The sequence below is a fragment of the Gymnoscopelus microlampas genome (assembly GCF_963454915.1).
Source record: "Gymnoscopelus microlampas genome assembly, chromosome: 4".
NCBI lineage: Eukaryota > Metazoa > Chordata > Actinopteri > Myctophiformes > Myctophidae > Gymnoscopelus > Gymnoscopelus microlampas.
This window is the reverse complement of record NC_139941.1, coordinates 17,492,204-17,520,129: the sequence shown is the minus strand read 5'-3', so window position 1 is coordinate 17,520,129 and position 27,926 is coordinate 17,492,204. Positions and strand designations below refer to the sequence as shown.

Genomic DNA, 27,926 nt, shown 5'->3' with positions numbered 1-27,926 from the left:
TTTTCGACAAAGAGATTTGGTGTATTGGCGAAAATGGAGCGGACCGAGTATAGACCCCTGAGGGACACCGGTCGATGAAGTATATACTATATAGGGTTTAAGTGGTTATGGGTACTTCGTGGAACCATTCAAATAAATCCTTATTTAAAGAACCTTGGTCTGAAGGTTCTTTCTGGAACCAAAAAATGGTTCTTCTATGGCACCACTCCGAAGTAGCAGTTTCGGTTCCAGGTGACACCTTTATTTCTCTGTGTGCGCGCGCACTCAGTGACGGACCCTGCTGTGCTTGCTCTGTGGCGTGTGGCTGCGGCTCCGGCTGCGAGTCCCAAAGATAGAGTTCCAGGAGGAACTTCGGCTGTAGCTTCTGTAGGACGAGTAACTGTTGCTACGGCTCCTGCTACGGCTCCTGCTTCGGCTGGCGCTCCGTACTGGACTGCGACTGCGGCTGCGCGTGAAGAGGCTGCTCCAAGAGGAAACGCTGCTGGACCGGCTACTAGAGGAGGGACTGGGCCGGAAGTAAGGAATAGGTCGCTTCCTGGCACTGTGGAGTTTAAAGGAATTCAAAGAATTAGCATGAAAACTGCCAAAGGGTACATCAAGTTAAAATTGCATTAAAGTCATACTGTGTACATCCATTTTAGTGGTATGTTTTGCCCACATTTCTCGTAGCACCATTGTCATTTCAGCGTTTGTCTATAATACTAACACAGTGTGACTATTTTGGAATGCAACATAATTACATTTTGGAACACATTATCAGAAACTGTATTTATACTAAGTTTTGGGGGCGAGTGTTGTGGGCCGAGTCGGCCGACACTACAATACAAATGTTTAATATTGTTTAGAGAAGAAAAAACGTGGAACGGTTATTGTGAAAAATATACCAGTGAAAGATTATATCAAAATAACTTGCTTAAGTGAAAAACATACGCAGTATGACTTTAGGTGCTGCAAGTAGCTGCAAAAGCAAATGCCTACCTTGTGATTCGCCTTGCTTCAAGGTGGCTTGGCGAGTCTCTCCTCCTTTTCCTCATGGGAGAGTAAGACTTGCGCCTCCGTCTCTTCCCAGCGCCCTTCTGTGTGTGCTTCGTATCCCTCTCTCTGGAGACAAGCTTTCTCTTCTTGCGTCGTACTCTAAGGTTTAACACACATTGTTCATTCAATATATGAAGATCGTTCTTTCACTGACAACATAAATGCTGAAAGGTTTTAATATTCGGTGCACCAGTAATACATCGTAATAAATCTCGAAAGCGTTGCGTGTGCGGCCCACACTTCTGACCATCCTGACACGACAGCCGAATGGTCAGACGGTGTGCGCCACATGTATTTTCAGAGCATGTTTATTTTAGTGATCAATCAATAGATTGTATCAAACGGCTTGGATCAACAGAGCCAACGTAGTATACTTTAAATTCTTATTTATCAGTATCACAATAACATATTGCTCAAGGTTTTAAAATACCATGACAGTTTTTGTGCCAAAGCTTGCCACCTCATCCTTGACTGTCTTTCATGAGTTCCACACATTGTTTTTGTATTTGGTTTTGATAGTACTATATGTTTTTATTTGTTTTAGATTTTTAGTAAGTGTCTAAAAATGTGAGTGGTCCTTATAAATTCATAAACTCTTTTATGAATACTGTGATTTTGTATTCCTTCTGCACCCTTACGTGCTTTGTATTTTATGATGTGTGTTGCAGACTGACACTTTAATAAAGGTATCTATCTATCTGTCTGTCTACATTATACTCACACTTGCATTTTACATGATCGGAGATGAGAATTACTGACCTGTTGCCAGACACTTTTTTTGTCTCCGCAAAACATAATAGGCTACATCCCTCCCTGCACAATTAAGCTTGACAGGTGGTAACCTACAAAATAATGTTACATAAAAGAACAATAGAGATGAATGACAACACTACTTTATTCCCTGAGCGGTAAATTACAGTGATGTTGAAGAGTGCTCACTGCATGTAACCAAACAGCCCTGACCCGAAAAGCGTTAGTGTATCAACTGATTGTGTCCTAATTTGTGGTAATGGTAGGCAACAACTTTGTCCCAGATTGATCTTGATTTACATTCTGTTCATGTAATTTGACGGGGAAAAAAGTAATAATACGTAATACGTGTTGTGCAACCAAACAAAGGCACAGCTATCAAACTAGACCACTGCATGTCTCTTTTTTTCTAATTATTTTATTTTTATTTTTTGTATCACAACTGCATCATCCAATCTGTAGAATATTGACACGCGCACTCTGGTTCCCAGTTCAGGGCAAGAAAATAACGCATATTTTTTGGTTCCAGTTCCAAACCAACTTTTAGGGTTCGCAACCAATTATTGTCTCGCCCCCTAGCGACCGGAGGTTGAGGCGAGACTAACCGACCGTACTAGACTTCTGTGTCGTTGGCCCGTCAAATGCCAGGTTGAGGTTTTTTGAACCAATCACGTTGCTTATACAAGGTCACGTGAGGGGGTTGGCCTTAGCTTTCAAAGTTGCGGCGGTGTTCCGCGATTGCGATTGGATGCGTCACCATGAGTGACATCACTGTTATGCAACATACGCTCAAAGCTGCGTATACGATACCAAGGATGCGTCAGTGATGTCACTGTCATGCAACAATTGTTGATGTTGCGTTGGTTGCGCAACGAGGCTTCATAGACTGTCAGCGCGCACTGCTTTGGTTGTGTATCGTTTCTCTATTATTATAACTCAAGAAAACGTCAGGAACACAGTCAAACTTTATTATTCGCTCAAACCTCTGACAAGTGACTCTTCTTCTCTCCCATGACATTCTCTATCTCCCAAAGCCCCATAGTCCACAGCGCTCCCTTGAGGCAACTAAGTACCATTACAGTTGAATTGAAGTGTACTACTACTCAGGTATGAAACAACATTACTTTGTGAATGTGAATGTGAAGGCGATAGCTCTTGTTTTCAGTGGAAACACTCCGAACTGGTTCTCAATTAAGTGGGAAAAAAAGAACGGAACCGGTTCCACGCGGTGGAAAATGGGTATTAGTGTTTCACCAATAATTGGGGGGCCCACTTGCAATATCCTCACTGCCCACCAGTGGGCCCCCGGCTCAAAGGTTGGGAATCGCTGGCATAGACAATCTTAAGTTTCACCTGTCAGGACTGTATCGTGAGTAGCTTCCCCTGGAGCTGGAACTGGCCGCGCTGCACCGTCGCCTCACATCAGCCGAATAACTTTGTGAGCGTGAGTACAAGCTGATGATGGGGGGGGAGAAAAATGACAATTACCCTCTCAAATCAAGCAGCTCCTCAGCACCACACAGACAGCCGTAGAGCCGGTGAACCACAACAGAAATGCTGTTGAACCAACCTGCCGGATGACAGTGATTGACTTCGAGAGCAGCGTCCGGAGTATCTGGAGCTTCCGGAGGATCTACTTCTGCTCCTGCTGCTGGATGACTGAGCTCTCAGACGTTTCTGTGAGGAGATTGCAGCCCTCTGAGATCGCAGAAGCCCTACCCGACACGCCAAGGTTATCGGCTTACTGCAAAGATAAGACAAGGACATTTTATTGCTTCTAGTGATAAAGGCAAAAATGGCATCCTGGGGATGCGTTTTTTTTTTTTACAGGTGAGATAAAATGCTTTAAAGAGATAAGTTGCTTGGAACAATTTCCCTGATGAGCATTCATCCACCATGGTTGGACTGTTAATTAACCCATTAAAACCAGGAAAGCATCTGTGTCATTTTAGATTTTAGCTATAGCAACATACGTTATTCAGATAACTGTTAGGATTTAGAACAGTGGTTCTCAAAGTGGGGTCTGGGGTTCCAGGGGGTCCGCCAGCTAAATTGTATCCCTTTATCCATATTTTATACGTTGGATATTCAAAAATAGTAGTCACTTTGTGCCGCGCTGCAAGCTTGCATGTACATAATACTATTTCAGATTTTTCTTTTAATTGAAAGTGTTTGAAACTGTTTTAATTATTTTGAATTGTTTTACAACAATCTCTTCTGGGGGTTACTGGCACAAAACATTTTCAGATGGGGGTCCGCGGCCAAATATATATAATTTGGCACTAAAAAGTTTGAAAACTGATGATTTTTAGAATCAACCTCCGGTCTTAATGGGTAAAAAAAACAAACCACAAAGCTCACCTTGTGCTATTTCCATGGATAATTGTGTCAGACAAGCCAGCCTCCACGTGCGTCTTGCACAGAGACACATAACTGGTCACAGAGTTTCCCGAATCAGAGGCATTGTCCCCGTCTGTGAACTTTGGCTTCTCTGGTGAGGCCAGACCTCGAGAATCACTTCTCTTGTCTTCGGTGACGCTCATTCGAGAAAGACCAGTTTTACTTGATGGCGGCGATGACGTGTCATTCCCAGAATCGTAATCGTGTGGTCCTTCGCTCTGACCGGGCAAAGTGCGATGGCGGGCCCCTTCTGCGCGTAAAAGCGCGTCCCCAGGTTTTGATGACGAGATCTGGCGAAAGACAGCGAGGCTACAGCTTTAAATACCAGGTATTATAACATAAATGCAATCTGCTACCTGCTTGACGCACTGCTTTACTACAAAGGCACATCATTTCCCTTTAAAAAAAAACACAGAGAAAACATATATTTCCTTTCTTTTTCTTGGGACAGAAACTTTGAAAGATAAAAGACATCATGCAAATTTGGTGGCATGCAAAGAACTTCAAAGCAAAGTTCAAGGAAAGAAAAAGAAAAGAAGAAACTGAGGAATTTTAGAAAATGTATTCTAAACTAAAACAATCATGAAAGGAAAAAACTGAGGAGCAAAAGAAGATAAACTATGAGTTTAAGTCTACCGGCTTTAGTCAGTTGAGTGAGAGAGAAGAAATAGAATTTAAATAAAAAAAGAATAGCCCCATTAAAAGCCTTGTTTAAAGAACATCGAACAAACATCACAAAATGGGTATTATGTACAAATGAAAAGGACTGCAGACAAAGAGATCTCATCAGTCTAACTAAGAAAGCCCTCAGAATAGGTCAGATGATTGTGCTTTCGCCCCCTGCAAGAAGTTAATAATTAACCTGCAGCGACCTACAGTAAATCCCTAAGTCTGCGGATAGCATCGACTTACCAATCAAGATTTCCTCCTTAAGTAGGTAAGGTGTAAGAAAAAGGGAAGAGCGGGCAACATAAGTGCATCATTAGTCGTAAATTGCATAAAAAAAAGACAATAACCCTCTCTTCAAACCCAGAGCCACTTATATCGGTGTGTTCCTTTTTCTTTATCGCTTATTGTACCTCATTGGAGGTGAGAGGTTCTAGACTACTTTTGAGTGTGCTCAATCATTAATATTGCACACCGCATTCTTTTTGGAAAAACTACAAATTACTACAAAAGTCCACAGACTTAGAATATGAGATAGTTGCTGAATGTTTGGACATAGAATAGGAGATAGTTGCTGAATGTTTGGACATAGAATAGGAGATAGTTGCTGAATATTTGGACATAGAATATGAGATATTTGCTGAATGTTTGGACATAGAATAGCATAGGAGGTAGTTGCTGAATGTTTGGCTAAGACTGTGGTGTTGTATTTATTGTAGTTATTTGTCAGATTATGATCTCTCTTTACGTTTTGATTAGACGATATTAAAAGGTTAATCCACTCTGTTCTCCCTAAGGTTGTCCACGATCTGTAACACAGTCGGCACGACAGAGCAACCCTGAGGGAAATTTAAACAAAAGCTTAAAAAGCGCTTCCACCATCATTTCCCGCTGACATCCCCACACCATCTGTGCATACACACAGGAGCATGATTTCAGCATAAAACATTTCCTTTTGAACAAAGGCATTCCTCAATGTCATCTTGAGATGCTTGGAGATAGAATGCCTAAAGACACACAATCCATCTCTATTGGGGTTCTGGTGCGTGTTTTCTCTTTTGTCCACAACGATCCACGCACTTCCTTAAGAATATCGCTGTTGTCGGGCAGAAACCTCATCTCTCCAAGTTTAACAATTTTAGATCTTCTTTTGTAAATGAATGCCCTACTTCATCACACAAGAGCGTTGCACAAAAGTAGTTAAAATAGCCGATCTACAAGCACTCAACACGCTTGTAGATATGCTATTGTCACCATTTTAAAATGTTCTAAAAATAATAATAAAAAAGGAACGGTATGGGACATACAGTACAAGGTTTCCACCCGACAGCAACAATGTGCCATTTAGCCTGGACAAATTCATAATCTAGATGGCTACATATGTACAGTTAGGTTGTTTGGCCAAATGTGTATTTTCTTTTGCAGTTTTATACCCACCTTTGTCTTTGGATTGCTTTTTTGGGGAAAGAAATATGAATCACAGTTCATTATCTATCTAGTATGAATGAGTTGATTTATGACCTGTTTCCTACCATGCTGTTGTGGATAAAATCAAACCCTTTGTAATGTATTCTGTGTCTCGAGAGCAGTAACCTGCAGATTTTCACATGAACCCTGGCATGTCATAATAGGCAAACATTTTGAAAATATAGGCCAACGTTCATCAAAAATAGCAGATCTACAATCTCGCCTATTTTTGGCAACGAGTTTTGGTGTATAGGGGAAGGACCTCTGGGGGACCCGGGTCTAGTGGTTTAGCCCTATTTTATACTTTGTCATACAATAGCGTCGTGCAGTGAAAATAGAAGATCTACAAACTCACAACGCGTCACATCATGACAGGTTGTGAGCTTTTAGATGTGCTATGTTCTCATATTTTAGGAAATGTTTGAAAATCTTTTTAAGAAACTTTTTGTCTATAATGACATGCCAAAAATAGAGACGGCAGGATGAAAGTAGTTAAAAATCAGCTATGGTCTCATTAAAGTCAGTAGTCTATAAATAAATAAATACAAGCATCAGTGAATTCTTTGAAAAACAAATTTTGGTAATATTCATCCACTCCATACAAGATCATTTACTTAATGTCTCCAAGTACCCATTCTGAAGAGTCTGCCAAGTGTGTAAACATTGATTTATTTATTTTAAAGTATTTTCGGAAAGAACACAACGTGCTGAATATCAGGCCTGAATTTATTGAATTTCAATTAAAAACCTTATGGCGTGTAATTTAAAAAAGCATCTGTTTATGCAATTAGCACAATTTAATGACTGCTGGGGGGGGGTTTCTTCGCACCCCGATGAACAGGACACAGTGAAATATTGGAAAGAGCTACATTTCTAAGGATGTTTGAAAGAATGCCACCTTTGAAAGGGAATGCTGTATAAGGAATATGGTTATTGTTATGAAAAGCACAATGTTCAATAAAATGCACTGTATTTTACTTAAAGGGACTACACCATGAATTTAAAAAAAATATATATATTTAATATCATATTGTTTATGTCCCTCAAACGTTTCAGCTGCAATACCAAAACGTCCTGTTGGGCAGAGGGGTGCTACTGAGCAAGTCTGTCAAAATACATGGGCAGAAATGCAAGTGATGTAAGCAACATTGCCATTCTGAAATGGCCTGTTCAGACACGCCCATTCTGAAAATCTCTGAAATGAGAATGAATGCCCCCCCCCAAAAAAAAGAAAAGAAATTCATGGTGTATCCCCTTTAAGTTTTTTGTTGTCAATCTCATCTTTCAATCTTACCAAAAGAACTCTTAGCCACTTCAACCCTACGGTATATAGGCTACCTTCTCATTATTTTCCCCTCTACACCAAATCTAATGGCAAATCTACTAGCTGCGTTATGAGCTTGCAACTCTGCTATGTTTTGCCTATTATGACATTCTTAGAAATGAGATGCTAGGGTTCATGTTGTTAAGCCTGATTTATACTTCATCGTACAGCGAAAATAGCAGATCTCCACGATCCACAATGCATCGCATCATGACATTGTGAAATTGTAGATCAGCTATGAAAAGTTTTATAAAATTGATAGGTTGAAAGTGGTTAGCTGTGGTAATGATGACCATGTACTATATTTCCATTTCAGTAGCTTAGTAAAGTCACAATGAAAGAAGGACCAGAAGATGCCTTGGTGTATTTCTTACATCAGTGGTTCTCAAAGTGGGGTCCGGGGACCCCCAGGGGTCATTGAGGGGGTTCCAGGGGGTCCCCAGCAAAATGTGTTAATACAGCATCAACATCAGTTTAAACACTTAAACCCTACATACATCTGCTATTTGAAAATAGCCGATCTACAAGCTCACAACATGTCGCGGTGGCACATGTGGTGAGCTTGTATAAAATAGGGAATTAATGTATGAAAAAACATAAAAACATGAAATATGGACATACATGTTTTCTGCCCGACAACGACGATATGCACAGCAGCGTTAATTTCAGACTCAAAATGAAATAGACAATCTTATGGCATATGGCTTATGTTGCACTGAGGCTGATTTGTCTTATTTGACCTTGATGTACAACACAGAGCATTCTGAATGATAGACCTCAACTTATGGACATACTGTATATTGTGTATGATAGTAGTGTCTAAAATAACTGATTAAAAGTATTGTTACAGTCTAATGTTCACATGCTCAAAACTCAAATTAATGAAGTAACAGTTTTAATTAATGATGCCTTCCTCGAAATGAAAAAAAGAATAAGCTGTCTGTGACCTGAAGGCTAAGTCAGCCTGATGTTTTTGATAGATTTCTGCCCCATTAGTTCTTGATTAAAATGAAAATAAAAAGTAAAAAAATGCATCCTTTGCACATTGTTATCATTCTGCCAACAACAGCAATTTCCTGAGGGAGACATTTCTGCCAAGCGTGTACTTACTTGATCACGCAAGTTATGAAAACAGAAAAATAAGAATTGATGACATTGCTGGTAAATTAGTGAGTCCATAAAGCGAAATCAGAAGGCCATGTCAAATTAATTTCATAAAGTTGGTTAGCTTCACTGCATAGACAACAAGGGCAACCCCAGAGGTGTGCATAGTTGAGCTGGTTAATGCAAACTTCAACGTAAGCTTACTTCATTAGTTCAAATCATGTAGGAAATGTAATTCAGGGAAGTGAAATGTCTTGAGACAAGCTAAGCTCAACGCGTTGCATCTCGACACGTTGTGAGCTTGCAGATCAGCCATTTGGGGTATTTTTGTGGGACAACTTTGTATGATGAACGATAAATTAGGGCTTGAGTAGCCTGGGATCAATACCATTTTCGGGTTTCTGATCCGGTCGGAGCAGAAATAACTTTACGTCATCAGGCGGCCGGAACCAACGACCAGAACCACCGGTGCCGTGCACCTCCAAAATGATCCCCCTAGTTTAAAACTTGTTTAGTTTGGTATAATCGTTTCGTTTCTTTTGGTATAATAATGGTTTGGTATGTCCATCTTTTATTCTAACTCGTAGCGCGACTAGCGAGACTAAGCTAATTGATTCACATTATGTGGGGAACAAAAACAAAGTGACGCCAACCGGAACCAACCACCGGAACCTCAATTATTTTCTTCATTTTTTCTAAACCGGATCACACAGCGAGTTTTAGAATGAATACCAGGCTTTCCTCCGAGGTGGACAGTCTGCTGACGCGAGGTTAGGGCTTGAGTGGTTAATCAGATTAATCGATTTAGTAGATTATAAAAATCTATTAGAACTTTTGTCAATTTGTTGAAGAAGAAAATCCGCTTCTCGATTGTTTGATTATTCAAAAAAGTAATAGAATAGTAGAATAATTGCTGAGAAAATTATCAGTAGTTGTAGTCGTATTGCCTTTTTGAAAGTATTTAAAGAATTATTGTGTGGAGCTCTCAGAACACACTGTATACTGAGACTGATTACATTTGAAAGCTTGTCTCAAGTCATTTCACTTCCCTGCAGTAAGTTTCCTAGAATGAGTAAAGATCATGAAGTAGGATTGAGGGCAAATTTGGCATTTCACAACTCAACAGCTCAACTACGCACCTCTAGGCTGACCTTGTTTTGAGATTTGTTTTTTACGAATCCTTGCTGTCGGGCAGAAACCTCTCATCTCCATATTTTGACTTTTTGTGTTTTTTTGTACATAGGCTACTACAGCGTCACACAAAAGTATCAAAAGTAGCAGATCTGCACGCTTGAAACGTGGTGCGAAGCAACACGTTTTGAGCTTGTAGATCTGCAACTTTTGCCATTTTTTTTATTTGAATCCTGAAAAGTAACAGTTTTGGACAAAATGAGGTTTCTACCCGACAGAGACGAAATAGAGCCAGGATATCAAATTATAATACCTAATATCTAGTACCCAATAAAGATCCCAATATTTACTAGAACAATTATCCACAACCAATTGTGTTTTGTCAATGATTGATTTGTCTAAGTAGCAGAGTTTGACATATAAAGAGGTGCACTTTTTACATGGCCATAAAGGTGTGCTAAGTGATTTTTAGTTTTTTAAAATAAGTGTTAAATAGCTCTATATTCTGATAGTAATCATTGCTTTAGACTAGAGTGTTTGTTCAGTAACGAGGGGCTCCCCGTCTCTCCAGCTCTTTAGTAAACAGAAAATGCATTTTCAGGTCAGGATACCAATTTCATCCAATCAGGAGAGAGAACTCATACGAAATTGAAACTGGAACACTAAAGCTGATAGATGGGTACTCTCTCCTGATTGGATGAAATTGGCAACCCACCTGAAAATGTATTTTAGTTTATTAAAGAGCTGAAGAGACTGGGAGACCCATGTTATATGAACAAACACTCTATAGCAATGATTACTATCAGAATATAGAGCTTTAACTTGTTTTCACACTGTTCTAACCAGAAAAAAAAAGGAAATGAAATTAACCACTTGAATCCCAGCATCCCTATTCTGTGGGGAATATTCGCAAAAAAATAGGCGACCTACAAGCTCACAACGCAACGCGTTGTGAGCTTGTAGATCGCCTATTTTTGGCAAAGAGATTTGGTGTCGAGGGGAAAAAAAGAGTGTACCAATTCAGGTCCGTTTTACTGAGTATAGAGGGTTTAAGTGGCTTAAAGCACTGGTTCCATCATCAGAGTCCCAGGGAGTACTTACGCTGCTAGTAGGGAGGTGGGAACGATAGTTTGGAGTCGTTCGACACACTGATTTGGCTGCAGGCCTCCACTCCAAGTCCCTTTGCTGCAGCATTGCTTTTGCATCCTTCCTTATCGCCGCAAGTTGCTCCACAGAGTTTCGCAGATGTCTGTGGATATTTATAAAATGTTGTTATGTAACGGCACCGCTTCATTATATCAAATACTTTCTGTTTTTTTTTTTCAAGACAGGTGCACATCTGAAGTCAAGCAGAAAAGAACATTCAGCTCCTTTTCCATAAGCAGCTAAAGGCAGTGATTCTTGATATGTCTCCCATTTGAAAAGATTTGTGTTAAAAATTATCCCAAATGTCTCAGAATCTTTCAAGATGTTGACGCGTTATGAGCTTGTGGATATGCCATTTTCAAATAGCCAAAGTATAAAATAGGGTTAAAGTAAGTCGTTCCTAATGTTGCCGGAGACTCCCTGCCTGCAACCCCCCTAAAGCAGTGGTTCTCAAAGTGGGGTCCAGGGACCCCCAGGGGTCCTTGAGGGGGTTAGTTTCCCTTGAGAATGACCATAGCATCCTATTCAGACAGACAGAGAGAGCCTGGTCTTGGCTGTGCATGGATTGTGAGAACACAGCAAGAAGTCATACTGACTGGAAACACCAGCTGATGTGGGATTAAGGCTTAGCTGTTCACAGATTTAGGGCCACAGTAACTGGCTCGGCAGAGCGAATGTGGGCAACAGATACATACTGTATAGACAAATCCACAGAGCGCTCCCCTGGCGCAGTCATAACTGCGGTGTCAGAACGCACACCGCAGCAGGAGTCTTGACAACCCAGCGCTCTGTGGATTCGTCTATAGGCATACACTGGCTGCTGCTACCAACAGTGGTGGAAAGCACATTTACCAATGTACTGTATACTCAAGTAAAGTACAATTTCATGGTACTTTTACTTGTTCAACTTTTGTGAGATTTTAGGGGTTCCCCAGATGCAACACTGCAGCAGGTATGCACTGTGCAACATTGTTTGCTCACTCAACAGTAAACAAACCAACATACAGTATACAGTGTATGTATACAGGGTATCTGCACATACAAGTGACAATTTAAGGCCTTTAAGACCTATTTAATACCAAATTGGCCAAATTGGCAAATATTACGCAAGAAAGAGGCTAACATTCTGAAAACATAGCCGATCTACAAGCTCGATCTACAACGCCTCGCATTAGGCGTTGTGAGCTATTATAGTTCGGCTAATTTCACAATATTTATCTGTGGAAGCGGGTCAAACTAATAATAATGTAGTAATGCCTACAATTCCAAGTGCTTGTCAGGGTTCAAATATGATTATTTTGAGGGGGTCGCGGCCTGAAAAGATTGGGAACCTTTGAGAACATGACCTGAGAGCTAAACAGCCGTCACGCATGGCCTCAGTACTATTATGATGGCAAAACGTAGCTGCTGCATAATTTCTTATTTTGTTTTGCTGAATGTCCCCAGATGTTGTTGGGACAATAATTGGGATTGGCTCCCGTTTGGCTCGCAACAACTTGTCGGGTCTCTTTATCTCAGAGGAACACGGTGTGAAGCGGCACTGCTGCGTTTCGGGTAATGATTTCCCCTGCTTAACCCATTCAACCCGGGAAACGCATCCGTGTCATTTTAGCTTTGAGCTATAAGCATTATTTTATACTTTGGGCTATTCAAAAATTGCAGATCTACAAGCTCATAGCGCTACGAGCTTGTAGATCTGCTACATCTGCAACATTTTTAACTCAAAACTTTGCTGATGGAGGTCCCTGGAACAATATGACAAAAGTTCGCTTTAAAAAAAAATACGCGCTATGAGCTTGTATATCTGCTATTTTTGAATAGCCAAAGACATCTAAAATGACTTGAGATGCGTTCCCGGATCAAATGGGGTAATGTCCCAGGGAAAATGTCAAATAATGGAGGGATCCACAAGGATTTAAAAGCAATCATCTCCAGCTTCAGATTATTTCAATTGGAAAGGCCAGGCCCCCGTTTCAGTCCCTGTGGCAGCAAATACTCCGATGTTTGTATTTGTTTTTAGTCAGTGGTTCTCAAACTTTTTCGTGTCAAGGACCCCCAAATTGATATTTGGCCGCGGACCACCATTTGAAAAGGGTTTGTGCCAGGGACCCCCAGAAGAGAAGATGTATGGTAGAAACAAAATCAAAATTATTCAAAATGTTCCAAACATTTCCGATATATTTCAATATATTTCATATTTTTCTGTGAGCTTGTAGATCTGCTATTTTTGAATAGCCAACATATGAATGAAAATAGCTGATCTACAAGCTCACATAGATAATAATAATTTCAAATAATCCAAGTATAAAATGGGGTTAAAGTGCTTCAACTTGTTGTGATGCTATACTAACTCATTTTGCTGGAGACCCCACTTGAATATGGAATTTTTTTTAAATCTAAAAATCGATACTAGAGAACTCATACTAGAGAAGATGGTGACGTGTCAAGGTAAATGAGTGAGCATGGATTTGCAGGGGGACATTTTTGATCCATTTCCTGTGAAGTGGTGATAAGTGATGAGGGTCGTGTCCAGGACCAGGAAGGTCACCTCTGGTCCTATCAGTCATCACTACGGGGTTGGTGTGGCCAGAACCACAACACAACACACAGCCTGTGTGATAAGATGAACTGAGGATTGAGGAGGAGGTGTGTGCGTGCGTGCGTGCGTGCGTGCGTGCGTGCGGGAGGGAGGGGGGGGGGGGTCTACCTGCTCTCTGTGGAAGTGTCCGACTCTGACCTCCGATAGCGTCGCCTCCGATGTGAGTGACTCCGTGAGCTAGAAGACGTATAGAGAACAAACCAGAGGAGACACAAAAACACATGAGGTGATGAGTCTCCTGACCAGAGTCTCCATGAGCAAAAATAACTTAGCAAACAAGTCTATAGGGGTTCCCAACCTTTTCTGGATGAGAGCCCACAAGAACATCTCCGAAAGTGTTTGCAGCCCCGCCCACCCATCTCACCACTTAACACGGCAGCCATTCAGCTGCTGTGTTAACCCATTAAGACCTGAGGCCGATTCTACAAAATGTCAGTTTTCTGAAAAACCTTATGTTGTTTCTATGAGTGGTTCTCAAACCTTTTCATGTCAAGGACCCCCAAAATGATATGTATTTGGCCCAGCGGACCCCCATTTAAAAATATTTTGTTCCAGTACAGGCTAAACAAATGTTATGGTCTGCATGTTATTAAAAAAAAGAAACATACAACTACGTTAATCAACCCGTTTCATCGGGTTGTTTGTGAACAGTAAGTTGTGAGATGATGATACTGTTGTAAAACCATACTACTTGCACTTTGACCTTGATGTTTCCTATTCCTCTTACAGTAAATGTTCCTATTCAATCAATAAATACATTTTAGTTATACAGTGCCAACAAGTTGTGTAAAGACCTTGCCTTTTCAAACCTTTATTTATTTAATGGTTGTGTATTTTGTCATTTGATACAGTATGTGATATGGACCTTGAGTCTGAAATAAAGACTGAATTCCATCTGGAACAATGTTTCCCAACCTTGGGTTGGCTAGCTTTCATCCACTGTCTGCCTGTTTGTCAATGAGACTTTTCATATAGCATTTATTAATTTTTGTGGTCATTTTCGAAAAAGATTCGAAAAATAGCGGAAATTATCGAACCACCTGCTCACAACGCATCGCAATGCCACACTTCCCCCCCCCCCGCGCTATACGTCGCATACGAGAAGTATGGCTTAAGTGGTGAGAAAAATACAAACGTGTGTGCCATCTTACGATCGTGCGTGGATGCCCCCACGCATGTGTGGGGGGGGTCTCAGTTTTTGGGGGGGAGCTCTAAGAAAGAAAAAGGTTGGGAACCACTGATCTGGATGGTATCAAAACGGGGACATTGTGATTATGTGGTCAATGCACTAGCTGGTCAGCAAAGACCCTCCTGCAAACCTTTTGTAGAAGCACCTCAAATAAATTCATCAAACAATATGTCTCATCTTTGCTTGAAAGCGTCACATCTTTGCTTGAAAGCGTCACATCTTTGCCTCTCTCCTTCAAACAAGTTGAATTATTGTACAATCTGCATTTAAAAGTGAAAGGCATGCGATTCAGACGGCCTGCTGTATGAGCCGTGTTCAAGAAAGGGGAACACACATCAGAGGAGATCAAGGAGATGACAAGACATGACAGAGGAGAAGTGATCAGAATGCACGGAGAAGCAGTGGCCTAAGGTAAGTACTGTAACATTTCAAGGTACAAGTACTTTTCTTTACTTGAGTATTTCCAATTCTTGATACTTTATACTAATACAAATAGTGTACTATTTATTTAATTTATAATTATTTGACAGCTTTAGTTAGTTTGCAGACTTAGATTTTTTATTTTTACTCCACTACAATTATTTGACAGCTTTAGTTAGTTTGCAGATTTAGATTATTAATACAAAACATTCAGTATCCACTATTCAAAAATAGCCAATCGTTTTGAAAAAGTTTGGACATTTTTGGAAAATGTGAGTACTTTTACTCAAGTCAAATTTTAAACACAAGAGTTTTACTTGTAAGAGGGTATTTCTATATTGCGGCATTACTTTTACTTAAGTAGTAGTAGTGGTAGTAGTAGAGTGGTTCTGTTGAAAGGTCTGAACAGTGATTCTGTGCTTAGGCACGGCGGCCTGCTCAGCCAAAGACTGAATTATAAAATATTGCGAGATCAGAGCGTGAAATTGGTTTCTCTTACTCTTTCAGTTCCCCCCCCCCCCCTCTCTCTCTTTGTGGTTTACGCTTCCAATCTGTTTTTCTCTTTGCGAGTGTGGGCTCTTTTCACGCTTGGCTCCTAACATAAATGCCACGCATTCCTGTTTACACTGATCACGTCCTTGCACTGATCTAGGACAGTGCCCCCCCCCCCCCCCCATTCCGGGGCGAATAGCAGATCTACAAGATTTTTTTTCTCTCTATACTGTGAAAGTAGATGAATCAGAATCAGAATCAATTTCATTGTCACATCACAGCGTTGTTACAGGTGTAAAGAAGTGAGTGAAAATTGTTTTTGTGCCATCATTCGTTGCTTTCAAGAAAGAAACAGGGGGTGGGGGGCAGAGAGAAGGAAAGCAAGGAGAAAACGGAAAAGAACCATGTCAAAGAAAGATATCTACAGTACATACACGTAGCATAAACAAGCCGCAGGTATGTATGTACTGTACACGAGGCTAACATAAGGTGCAACTCATCGGTAGGTCTACATTGCAGCAGGTATGTAGGCCTACATGAGGTTAGACTTAAGGTGCAAAGGTAGCAGGCACAACTTCACAGGTAAAAATCCACATGGTAGATCCACAAAGGAAAGTAGTCTGCATAGGGAAACAGATCCACACAGAGGGAGTCAGGGAGGTAATCCAACATAAGGAAAATCTGTCTGTTCAAAGTGTGGCAGGCTAGCTTGGTGACAGCCGGTGTTCAGGCCTTGATACTGTGGTAGACCAGCTTGCCCGGCCGCGGTCATAGAGCTGAGTGTGAACAGAGCTGGGGTGGTGAATGTCCTCGATGATATCGTGAGCTTTGACTACGGCACCGCTTCTCTTTTCCGTTCACAGGTGGTGCAGTTCCCATAGACCATATTCACACGGCGGTCATATTGGAATTTAACATTGAAAGTGCCGCCACCCGGGGTGGCTACTTTCATTGACTTCATAGAAACATGGCCGCCGTGTGAATATGGTCTATACCAGGCGGTGACACTTTCAGTGGAGCCGTCCACTTTCTGAAACTGTTACGTTCACGATTTCGTTCATGCCCCCCGTCCCCTCCACCCTTACACGGGGACGGGAGGGCGGCCTGTACGTGCGACGCGCTCCCGCAATAGTGTTTTTCACTACACAATAGCGCTACTGAACGGTGAATGTGAACGAATCATTTCAACGGATCATTGCCGTGAACATGAACAAAATCGTTCGTTCACTGAAATGAACGTTTTCTCACACCACTAGTGCGTGTGTCCCACTTGAGCTCCTCCTCAATGTGTACGCAGAGGAACTTGAACACCACCCTGACCCTTTCCGCTGCAACGCCATCAATGGACCCTCCTTGGGTCTTGCTGCTGTTGAGGGCCATTGCTTTGACCTCATCCCTTAACCCAGATCTGAGGCGATTCTTAACACATTGGGATTATATACGGTTTTGGGAATACAACCATGGAGTGCCAAAACTGTATATATACGTTTTTTGAAAAAAAAAAAAAAAAAAAAAAAAAAAATCCATTCCCCCCCCCCCCTTCACAGCACCAGGAGATATAATTTTCCGAAGATTTAGACTCCAATCCACTTCCTGGTTAACTTATGACTTCAAAAGCCTGTATCTCGGCTCCTCAAAAATGGTTAAAAATCCTGGCACTCAACGTACATTTTTTACGTTTTTAAGGCAGACTCATCAGTGTTGACAATCACGTCTGCCTATTACCACTGTCGTGTCAGCAGCAGCATACGTGATGATGACATTGGAGCTGTGCATCATGTGTGTACAGTGAGCAAAGGAGAGGGATCAACACGTATCCCTGAGGGGCTCCTGTGGTGAGGATGAGAGGGTCAGATGTGATGCTGTTGCCAATTTTCACCACCTGGCGGCGCTTCGTCAAGACGTCTAATATCCAGTCGCACATGCTTGGGTGCAGCTCGAGGTCTCTGAGTTTTATGGCAAGCCTTGCTGGAACTATAGTGTTGAATGCAAAGCTGTAGTCCACCAACAACATACATACTTGTCCTTCAGCAACTTGACATCCATGTGTGAGAGGACAGAGTGAAGAGCCAAGGCAATTGCATCAACAGTGGATCTGTTTTGATTATATGCAAATTGCCACACGGGTCTAGCAAGGCAGGTAGCGTGGAGCAGATCATTGCTGTCGGGCAGAAACCTCTAATCTCCATATTTTTACTTTTTGTGTTTTTTCGTAAATGAACAGCCTACTTGATCCATACTACAGCATCACACAAAAGCATCAAACATAGCTCACATCCATAAGCTCGAAACACGTCGCTTTGCTATGTTTGAGCTTGTAGATCTGCTATTTTTGCTATTTTTGAATTAAATCCTGAAAAGCAATATATTTGGAGATATGATGTTTCCACCCGACAGACACGAGATGTAGTCTCTCACCAGCCTCTTGAAGCATTTGATGACTATTGGGGTGAGAGCGACAGGTCTCCAATCATTCAGGCATGTCACCTTGGGGTGCTTGGAGATGATGGGTAAAATGGTGGACAACCTCCGGGAGAGGTTAGAAATGTCTGCAAAAACTCCCGTCAGCTGGTCTGTATAATGCCTTTAGAGATCTACAAGCTCACAACGCGTTACAACGTGACATATCTTGAGCTCGTAGATTGGCCATTTTTGGTGAAGATACTTGGTTGAGCAGTGTTTCTCAAACTTTTTCATGTCAAGGACCCCCAAATTAATCTGTATTTGGCCGTGAACCTCCATTTGAAAATATTTTGTGCCATGGGGACCCTCAACAAGTTTTGTGTTGTTAAAATGATTCAAAAATAAGGTTTCACATATCTTCAAGATTTTTGGAAAATGGCAGATCCACAAGCAACACACGTTGTGAGCTTGGAGAGGTTAAAGGCATTGACGGCGAGTCAGAGATAAACAAACACCGCGCCTCCAGCAGTTCGTTTCCCCGACCACCAGGGGGTGACGCAGGAGGGACTTCCATAGAGCTAAGGGGACTTCTGAAGGGGCCATGCCGAAAATAGGTTGCTTTATTCGGATATAATTCGTGGAACTGCCCGCCCCTGCTGGTTCTCTGATTTTTTATTTTTAAATAGGCTCTTTCCTGATAAATTGACCACATATATGAAGTTAAACAACTAAATTCTATCCAAACGCTATCTTAAAAGTAAATTCTGTGCCTCAAAAACGAGTTTGAGAGCGTTTTAAAACCGAAGGTAAAAAGTTCACACGGACACGGACGCGCACATGCGTGCGTTAATTTACGCCCCGGACAAACATAAACAGTAGGGAAAATACGGATTTCAGAAAGAGGACTGTGTTTCAATGCAGGAAAACACCCCAGCATCATTATATAGTGGCTGATAGAGGGGGAAAAATGCAATATATATATATATATATATATATACATTTTTTTAATTTAGGCTTAATGTTGCCTAGAATCCCTTTAAAGCTGTTCAATTTTTTTTTATGCTATATTAACACATTTTGCTGGGGACCCCCCTGGAACCCCTTCAAGGACCCCTGGGTGTCCCCCGACCCCACTTTGAGAACCAAAGGCAAGTTTCTTCATCCTATTAATTTCTCTCAGCTGCAGGGGCATCATCACAATGGATCGGAGGAAGAGACAGAAATAGTCAGATAACCTCTAGGAATGTGTGGCTCAAATCTGATGGGCAGAAATCAGTGTACACATGTTTTATTTATTTATTTATTTTTGCTGTTCAGCTCACTTGATAAAACCAATCAGATTCCAATCTGGATAGACCAAACATCGGATTTGCGAATGGAACCAAATGGACCTGTAAGGGTTTTACAGGTCCATTTGGTTCCATTAGTACACTCTTTGAGTTACAGACCCCTAAGAGTCCAATTGGTATCTAACTTTCAATCATTTAGCTGAGGACCCCTCGGACCCCTTCAAGGACCCCTGGGGGTCCCCAGACCACAGGCTGAGAAATCAAACATCGAGATAATTCAGGCAGGCACGGCAGTCAGTCGGTTCTCCGCGCCCGCAGCTCACTCTATCTCCCTTTATTCTCATTCGCTAACAAGCTAACACATTCGCCCTCAATCCTAATGCTTCATTCTGGGTGGTCTTTTTAAGCACAACACTGTTCCCTATTTATTCCATTATGCTCAGCATTGGTCACAGCACCATTCCTGCAGCCTGTCAGTGATCAAACTTCCTCCACCTCCCCAGCCTCCTCCCTGTGGCATTTAGTTCTTCACTATATTAAATGTATGATTCTGTTGATGCTCAATGTTATGTTCAAGTAATAACTCTGTATCTCAGGCTCTTCGTCTGGGGGCTAGTGATCTCAGATTCTGTGTCATGCTTGCGCAGACAATCTGTATTATCACAGGGGCAGAGTCACAGTGACATCACCACCAAACTAGGCGCAATGTCATTGCAATGAATGTTTAAGCCTGATGAAAGTGTCTGACTGAATCAGAATCTTAGAGGATACACACATGGTACTGTACACAGTACAGTAATTCTGACACACTGACCTTTTCTTGTGCTTGCGCTCCTCCTTCCTCTTACGCTTCAAGCTTGAAGAACTATTCATATAAAAGAGAGTCATACTGTAAGTGAAGTGTATTAACAGTCAGGCAATCTCGCAAGAAGGAGTCACTACTGTTTGGCTCATGGTATACCCCTAGCCCCGTTTTGAAACCTCACCCTCCGCTATTAGAGGTTCCAAACGGGGCTATAGAGGTATAGCATGTATCCATGTCTCTTATATCTATAACGTGACCTTTTTGTTTTGAACAATACTTTTAGAAATTTGAAACGCACATACCTGTGTTTTGACTTTTTGGATGTGTACCTATAGGAAAGAAGAAAATATTATGTTAAATATGATGTGACCTAAAAATAAATTCTGTATGATGATGATGTGCAGATCAAGCACCGGTTCTGGTATTGTAGTGTTTCTTGCCATGAACGTGAACTTGTAATACATCAATGTAAAACATCTATCTTAGCCCTTGTGACTGTTTTTAAAAAAAAAACATTTTACCTAGGCTAATATATCTATTTCAAATGCTCCCCATATACTGGTCCCTGAGTACTCTATGTTGTTAAGAAGATCAATCCTTATTTTCTTTTATTTGTAGTGGAAAAGTCCCGAGAGTCAGTTTAAGTGTATTGTATCTCCCACTTGAGTCAGATGGGCTTAGTGTATATGAAATTATACTACTGGGCAGCACTGGGCAATTAAGACCTCTGAATGGTTTGATAAATCTTGTGTATGAACTAGAAAACAATGATGTATTACCTTTGGATCTAAATTATGCCCTTTACTGTGGAATGAAAAATCTCGGGGGAAAAAAGCAATTCATTTATAATCCACTCTATGATTGTATGGGATTGTGCTCATACATGTGTGAACTGGATTAAGCCTCTATCACCCCATTCTGCTACATGGGAGAATCTAGCACTGTCAAAACTAACACCCCAATATATAAAATAACCCATATTCTGATTATATGGCTATTATTTTTAGCCTTCCCTAAACGCCCTTGAGACCTAGACTCTCCTTGCAATCAGAACTGCAAACTCACTCTAAATTTTCCGCCGCAGTCTGAAGACTCATCTCTTCAGACCTCAACCCCTAGCATTCCTCTCTCCTTGTATCACTCTTTTTGATGGTTTTTACTTGTTGTATAAAACATATGACCACAAATGTTAAAAAATAGTATTTTTAGATAGCATGTGGTTTAGACAGATACTAGGTTTGATGCTTCTACCTTGCATCCTAATGTATTTAAGACACTACATTGCTCTCTTTGCACTCTACTAATGTGTCTGTTTACCTTGCTGTCCATGCTTACTCCACAAACTCTGATCTCACACTGCTCTGGAAAAGAGCATCTGCTAAATGCCTTAAAGTAATTATGAAATTAAAATTAGTTTTTCACACTTCTAGAGCACATCCGTGGTCACAATAGAGTTATAATTAACAATACTGTAGAAGCAATTTTGGTATATTTTTTTGTGAAAGTCCCTGAAAGTTCAATCCCGATCACTTCCTGTCAAACAAAAACGTAATGCGTGATTTTCTGGATCAGGGCTCACTTGAAAATGGGTGGGCCATGAAAAACTGTTAATGGCCCACCCATCTGCATTTTAACAGCATTTTTATTTTAATGATATGATCAATCAATTGATTGTTTGAAGGTTTTGAAGAGAAAATACCATGTCTTTTTTTTTATATAAATGTTTTCATATTTAGGTTATATTATCAATAAAATCTTAGTGTTTTACCAATTATTTGGGGGCCCACTTGCAATATCCTCGCGCCCCACCAGTGGGCCCTTGCCTGCAGGTTGGGAATCGGTGATCCATATAGACTTTGTCAGAACTCACCGGTGTCGCTTGCTTTTCTTGGAACTTATTTTCTTCTTCTTCTTTTTCTTCTTCCTTGGAGGTGAGAGGCTGTAGGAAGGAGACCTATAAAGTGGGGGAAAAGATAAAGGTACAAACACAAAATAACATGTTAATTCAGCTCCGAGTAAAAAGGCACCAAGAGATTAAAGAACAGTTATTTTCTATTCCTTTTCAATTTGCTCAGGGAACAACGTGTTCAACTTCACCTTTTTCTCTTCCTCTTCCTCTCTGACTTGCGTTTCTTCTTCTTGGCCTTGGGTGTGGGCCGAGGGGAGAGGTCCTCGTCAGAGGATGGGCTGAAACCACACAACACAACACAACAGCTTATAGACAGTGGTGGAAAGTAACACATACTCAAAGTACATTTACTCAAATACTGTAGTGCACTGCACTAAACCTCAAAGTTTCACGGCAATCAGATCCGATCAGCATGAAACGTTGCATGCACACTGCTGCCAGTAGGCCAAGGAAGAACCTCCACCCTAATGTGCCCAATTTTTCAAAATCGTGCACCTAACTCTTGAACCGTAGGTTGTGCAATCAAAAATGCTTCCCCTGGATTTTCGTCCATTTTGCGTTTTGCTCAAAACACACTTTAGAATAGAGAGCTGAAGTGCTAAAATAAATTCACTTGCCGATGAGATCATTGGCAGATGCTATCCACAACCTGCCTCTGAGACACAGAGCAAGTAGATTATACAATTTGGGTGCTCAGGTGGCGCAGTGGTAAAGTGCCTGCCCACCACCGCAGAGGTTGTGGGTACAAATCCACTGTTGTGCATCTGGCTTTGCGCGTACTCTTACGGGCTGGGGCGGCACCTGTCAGCATGGAGTGTTGGGTGGGAGGAGTAACGAAATATATGTCTATAGTGTTGTTATGTAAACACAGGGCAAGGACATACTGTAGGTCTTTAAAGATAAAAAAAAAGGTGAATGTCCCTTTCAGTGAATTATCTTATAATAAAGAAAAGTAATCTAAAAGCAGACTCAGAGAGGGCCTTGAAAATCGGTTTCTGGGAAAACCATCCCTTTGGATCAGACGCTCTCAGCAAGCATACGCGTTGGCTGCTCAGATGTATTGGTCCCCATCAGACACCTGTTTATCTCAGCTTTACCCCCAAGGTCAGCAGGGACAACGACAGCTTGAGGAGATCATCTAGACCCTGGGCTTGATATACATCAGTGGTTCTCAAACCTTTTCTTGTCAATGACCCCCAAATGTATATGTATTTGGCTGCAGGCCCCCCATCTGACAATATTTTGTGCCAGGGACCCCAGCCAAGATTTGTGTTGTTAAAGATTCCCCCCCCCCAAAAAATATTTCTTCTTTCACAATCTTTTAAAAATAGCAGCTCTACATTGTGACACGTTGTGAGCTTGTGAATGCTATTTTCAAATAGCCGATGCATGTACTTTATATAGGGTTAAGTAGTTAAACCGATTTTGATACTTTATTAACACATTTTGCAGAGGACCCCCTGGGACCTCCTCAAAGACCTCTGGGTGTCCCTGGAGCCCACGTTGATAACCACTGACATCAAGTATGGTTCTGTATTGAACAAGAACAAGTAAGGCTCACCGTAAACAAAGGGAATTCATTTACTCGATGCCGGCAGTGGAATAAAACTAACATGATCACTAGTGGCACTCGTGTCGACAATTTGCCCATATTGAGTTATGTTTTATTATCCACACAAGTAATTATGACTTATTCATGGAGCTCTAATGCAATTTTGGCCCAACAAAATACAGACCACACTGTCTCATTCACCACACCGTTCACTAAGTAACCAGCAGTCAGCGATCGACTGCGCTCATTCTCCTTCTCCTCAGCACCTCATCAAAGGAAACAGAAAAATAAATAAAAATGCTTTTTCCCCCCTCCACGGCTAGAGAGGGAGAGGTGTTAATGAGTGACAAAGCTTTCTCATTACTGGGAGAGGGTACTTGGGTCGAGGCAGTCTAATCAGCCCTAATGCATTTCAGTTGCTAATGCTCCCAAACTGCCAACTACACGGACCAAAGCCATTTGTTAGAGGGAGACAGCCTTCTGCATCCAATGAAACAGGCACCTATAGTCTCCGGGGCTACGTGGATGCATTATCAGGACGGGCGGCAGTTTGTCACTGTTGTGCGATCGCATCAAAAGCATTGGCTGCTGTTTACAGTGTGGCCAGGGTGGTCACTTTCACAGAACTGCAGGTGACACAGTAGCTCTGCTCCATAGCGTTAGAAGGAATTCTCCTTAACGCTATGTGACTTTTCGGCCATTGCCCGCTTGCCCCCGGCAGAAGCGGAGTGGCCGTTGGGCAACTTGTGCCTTGGCTAAGCCAATGGAGCTCTTTCCCCGCCAACAATAGATACATTGGCTGCCCCTCCAATGGATGCCCACCAGACGGACAGCCAATCACCACTGTGTCCAGACTGTGGGAACGGCACACGGTGCATGTTCATTTCTGTTGTAGCCAACCACAGCAAGTCGCCTTTGTTTTCAAATGGGGGGTAGGAAAGTCGCAAAACCGGTTTCACGCAGAAGTAAAAAAAAAGGGGAGGGGGAGGCCTGGTTGGGGTAGGCTGCGCCCTACATTCTAATCTGCCCAGCCTACATTTGAATTCTGCTGACGCCACTGAGTTTATTTTCTGGCCAAAAAGTGTATTTTAAACAGGAGGTGACGGGCTCAGAGTGTTCCAACAAAGGAGGATAGGCAAAGAAAGAAAAAAATAATTGAAAAAACACGACCCCCTCACACATTAGAAGGATAATATCAGTCTCCAGAACCAAGGACGGGTGTTCTATGTATGTGTACAATGGGTCTTCTGTAAAGGAATATGATACAATGAATATCAAATGTCTAAATACTGAATCAAGCAACTTAAAAACTGTCTGGGGTGCCAAGAGTGAACGTTAAAATGACCCCAAACATGTTTGAAAGTGAAATATCCCTTTAAGCAGGGACCCAAGCACAGGAACGAGCAGGCAGGAATTGTGGGGTAAAACAAGTTGACTTTCACAACAGGCTGAATACAGGAACAGAACACACACAACTACAGGCAGAATTCACCAGAAAGACAGGGACCATCTAATAACATAACTAGCCAGGCAGTTGTGGAAGACAGCAAAAATAGCTGATCTACCACCTCACTACACGTCGCATCGCACTGGGGCGGCCATAGCTGAATGGGTAAATGGGTAAAGAGAAGGTCTCCCCCTCCCAGCCCGGTCTGTGTGTCAAAGTGTCCCTAAGCAAGACACTTGACCCGTAACTAGTGCCCACTGCTCCTTTATGGGTAAATGCAGAGGATGTCCCTTGACAAATAATACAGCTAAGGAGTGGTGAACATATTCTATTATTTATTTATAGTCACGAAGCATTGCCAGCTTATAGTTTGGCTGTTTTCGCTACTTATGCGTGACAAAGTATAAAATATGGCGTTTCGTGCCAGGGCATGCCATCTCTGCTGTGCACGTAGTGTGTGGATGATGGCTGTGTGTGTGTGTGTGTGTGTGTGTGTGTGTGTGTGTGTGTGTGTGTGTGTGTGTGTGTGTGTGTGTGTGTGTGTGTGTGCGCGTGCGTGCGTTTGTGTGTGTGTAGGGACAGCTGTAAGTGGCCCGTCTCTCCATGCCGATGTGTTCTGTCCCCATATTTACCAGTGTGTTGGCACTGCTGATCCAGATGTCCTGCCAGCCCTTCCTCTCCCTCTGCCAATCTATTTTAATCTGCATCACACACCAGGTCTAATTTCCCCGATAACGCTCATTTTAAACCTAATTACTGAAGCCAACGCGAGGCTGCCCAGATGAATAGCAGTCAGAAAAATGCTTCCTGAACATTTCTCTCTCTCTCTCTCTCTCTCTCTCTCCATCTCTCCCTCTCTCCCTCTCCCTGCATGTCTTCCAACAGTACTGTACAATTCTATCATACCGTACCATCTCCTGTACTGTAATCCTGTTCTTTTACTTTACTTATGTATGTCTGTTCATCGATACTTCATACTTCTACTCCACTACATCTCAGAGGCAAATACAGAGGCTTTTTACCCCACTACAATTATTTGAAAACTTTACTACTGATAGTTACTTTGTAGATTCAGTTATACAATAAGCAATGAAACCCTATTAGTCTATTTGAAAATAGCAGCTCTTATAGAATGGCTATTTTCGAAGAACGTTTGACACATTTGAAGGACTTTTAACTATTTTAACTTAAATCTGAAAGGCCTATTCATTGATTCACCTGGTGGTGCAAAGGCCTTCAAAGCCATTTCAGATCGGCCGTTTGCAGAGAGTGAATGGAGGGGATGTTTCACGCAGCCTTCATTCTTCTGGCGAACACATGGAATCTGACCACAGTTCATTTTCTCTAAACTCACATTCACATGCTCAAGGTGGAATGGGAAACCATGGCTCAAGCTCAAAGATTCAGAGATTCAAAAGACCTTATTGTCCATCACAATAAGGTATTTTGATATGTTTTAACCCTGCCTCTGCTCAGACTGATTTAAATACATGCATTTCATTTTGGGACATGCAGACTGTCTGATATGTTTGCTAACATCCAATTTAATTAAAAAATATATGTTAACCACATACCGTAGACTCCATTGTGAGCAAAATAAAGAAACAAAATATGATGCTGTCTTGTTCAGCTCAAAACCACAGAGTAATGGCAGCTGAGTAAACTTCATCCAATCCCACAAAATATTGCATGTGTGCCCCTGTATTTAGACAGTTGCCTTTAAAAAAGTCTTCAATTGACTTTCTCACCTTAGAATAACAGTTCTAAAGGAAAGGCGCTCTATTCACGGCTTATGAAGAAAGTTGTTTGGTTCAAGGTGTCCATGAAAGAGGGGAGCCGACTGACAGCGGGTGCAGAACTCTTAGCAACACCTTTGTGTTGCTCCACACTGTTCCTGACCTGATAAGGATGTTTACTAGAACGTGGAGATTATTTCTGTTTTTGCAGTCAGAGTTGAGCCCTGCAGGGGTTTTGGTGTATTGTAAAAGGCTTTATCATCAGCACCTTAATCAGAAAGTCACTAAAGCAAAGAAAAAAGAAAAAACCCATCTCCAACAACAAATAAGCACTTATGTTACGGAAAGCTTGAATTTCCCCCCAAAGTGACTCATTGTTAGAAGAAAAAAGGAGGAAAAAGCTGTCTTATTATCTGGAATGCAACGCTACTTTACTTCAAATGATGGACAGCTGCGGCTAAGGGAAAACTGACCATTCTTTTTCAATGTCCCTTTTCCTCCATTTGTCACTGCCTGTTTTGGAAGCAGGATCACCACTGAACAAATGCATTTTTCGCCCGTCACTAGTGGAGGTGTGCGAGAGCCACTCACCTCCTGGCACGTCGTCGGTGGTGACCGCCACGCTTGCGTCCCTTGCCTCTGATGCAGCCATTTCTGTCTGCAGTGTCCACTCTCGTCTCTGCAGTGTCCGCCTGCTTATCGTCCGTCCCGAGCGTCTGACAGGCTCTCGACTCCGTCCTGCGAGGAGAATAGAAAAGAAACCTGTTAAGCACTATAAGCTTGATTTATACTCCGGTGTCACGTTGGAAAAAACAGCCGATCTACAATCTGACCACAAGCGCATTGCGACACATTGTCAGCTTGTTGATCTGGTGGGCCTATTTTTTTCTTTTTTTGCTGCATAGACCCTTTTGAAGTGTGTTTATCTGTTGACTCGGACACGCTCGGTTAACCGGTTGAGAAGATGTATGTTGGTTCAGGCAACCATTTCCTCCAGTCCACAGTGTGTGCCCCCCCCACCACTCTTCCATTTCTCTCAACCAGTAAATTTCAGGGTAGATG

General features: G+C 41.8%; 1 protein-coding gene across 1 annotated transcript; it reads right to left on the bottom strand.

The window, feature by feature from the left end:
- Positions 1-6: 6 nt before the first annotated feature.
- Positions 7-27,708, bottom strand: srrm4 (serine/arginine repetitive matrix 4; the record flags this gene model as incomplete). Its single annotated transcript, XM_084055404.1, has 13 exons — positions 7-541; positions 979-1,134; positions 3,139-3,240; positions 3,356-3,529; positions 4,147-4,475; positions 10,979-11,126; positions 13,731-13,799; positions 20,230-20,280; positions 20,523-20,549; positions 22,091-22,174; positions 22,318-22,407; positions 27,456-27,602; positions 27,698-27,708. 13 exons carry the CDS (start codon positions 27,706-27,708, stop codon positions 265-267), a joined length of 1,665 nt encoding a protein of 554 aa, XP_083911530.1. The 3' UTR covers positions 7-264.
- Positions 27,709-27,926: the final 218 nt, after the last annotated feature.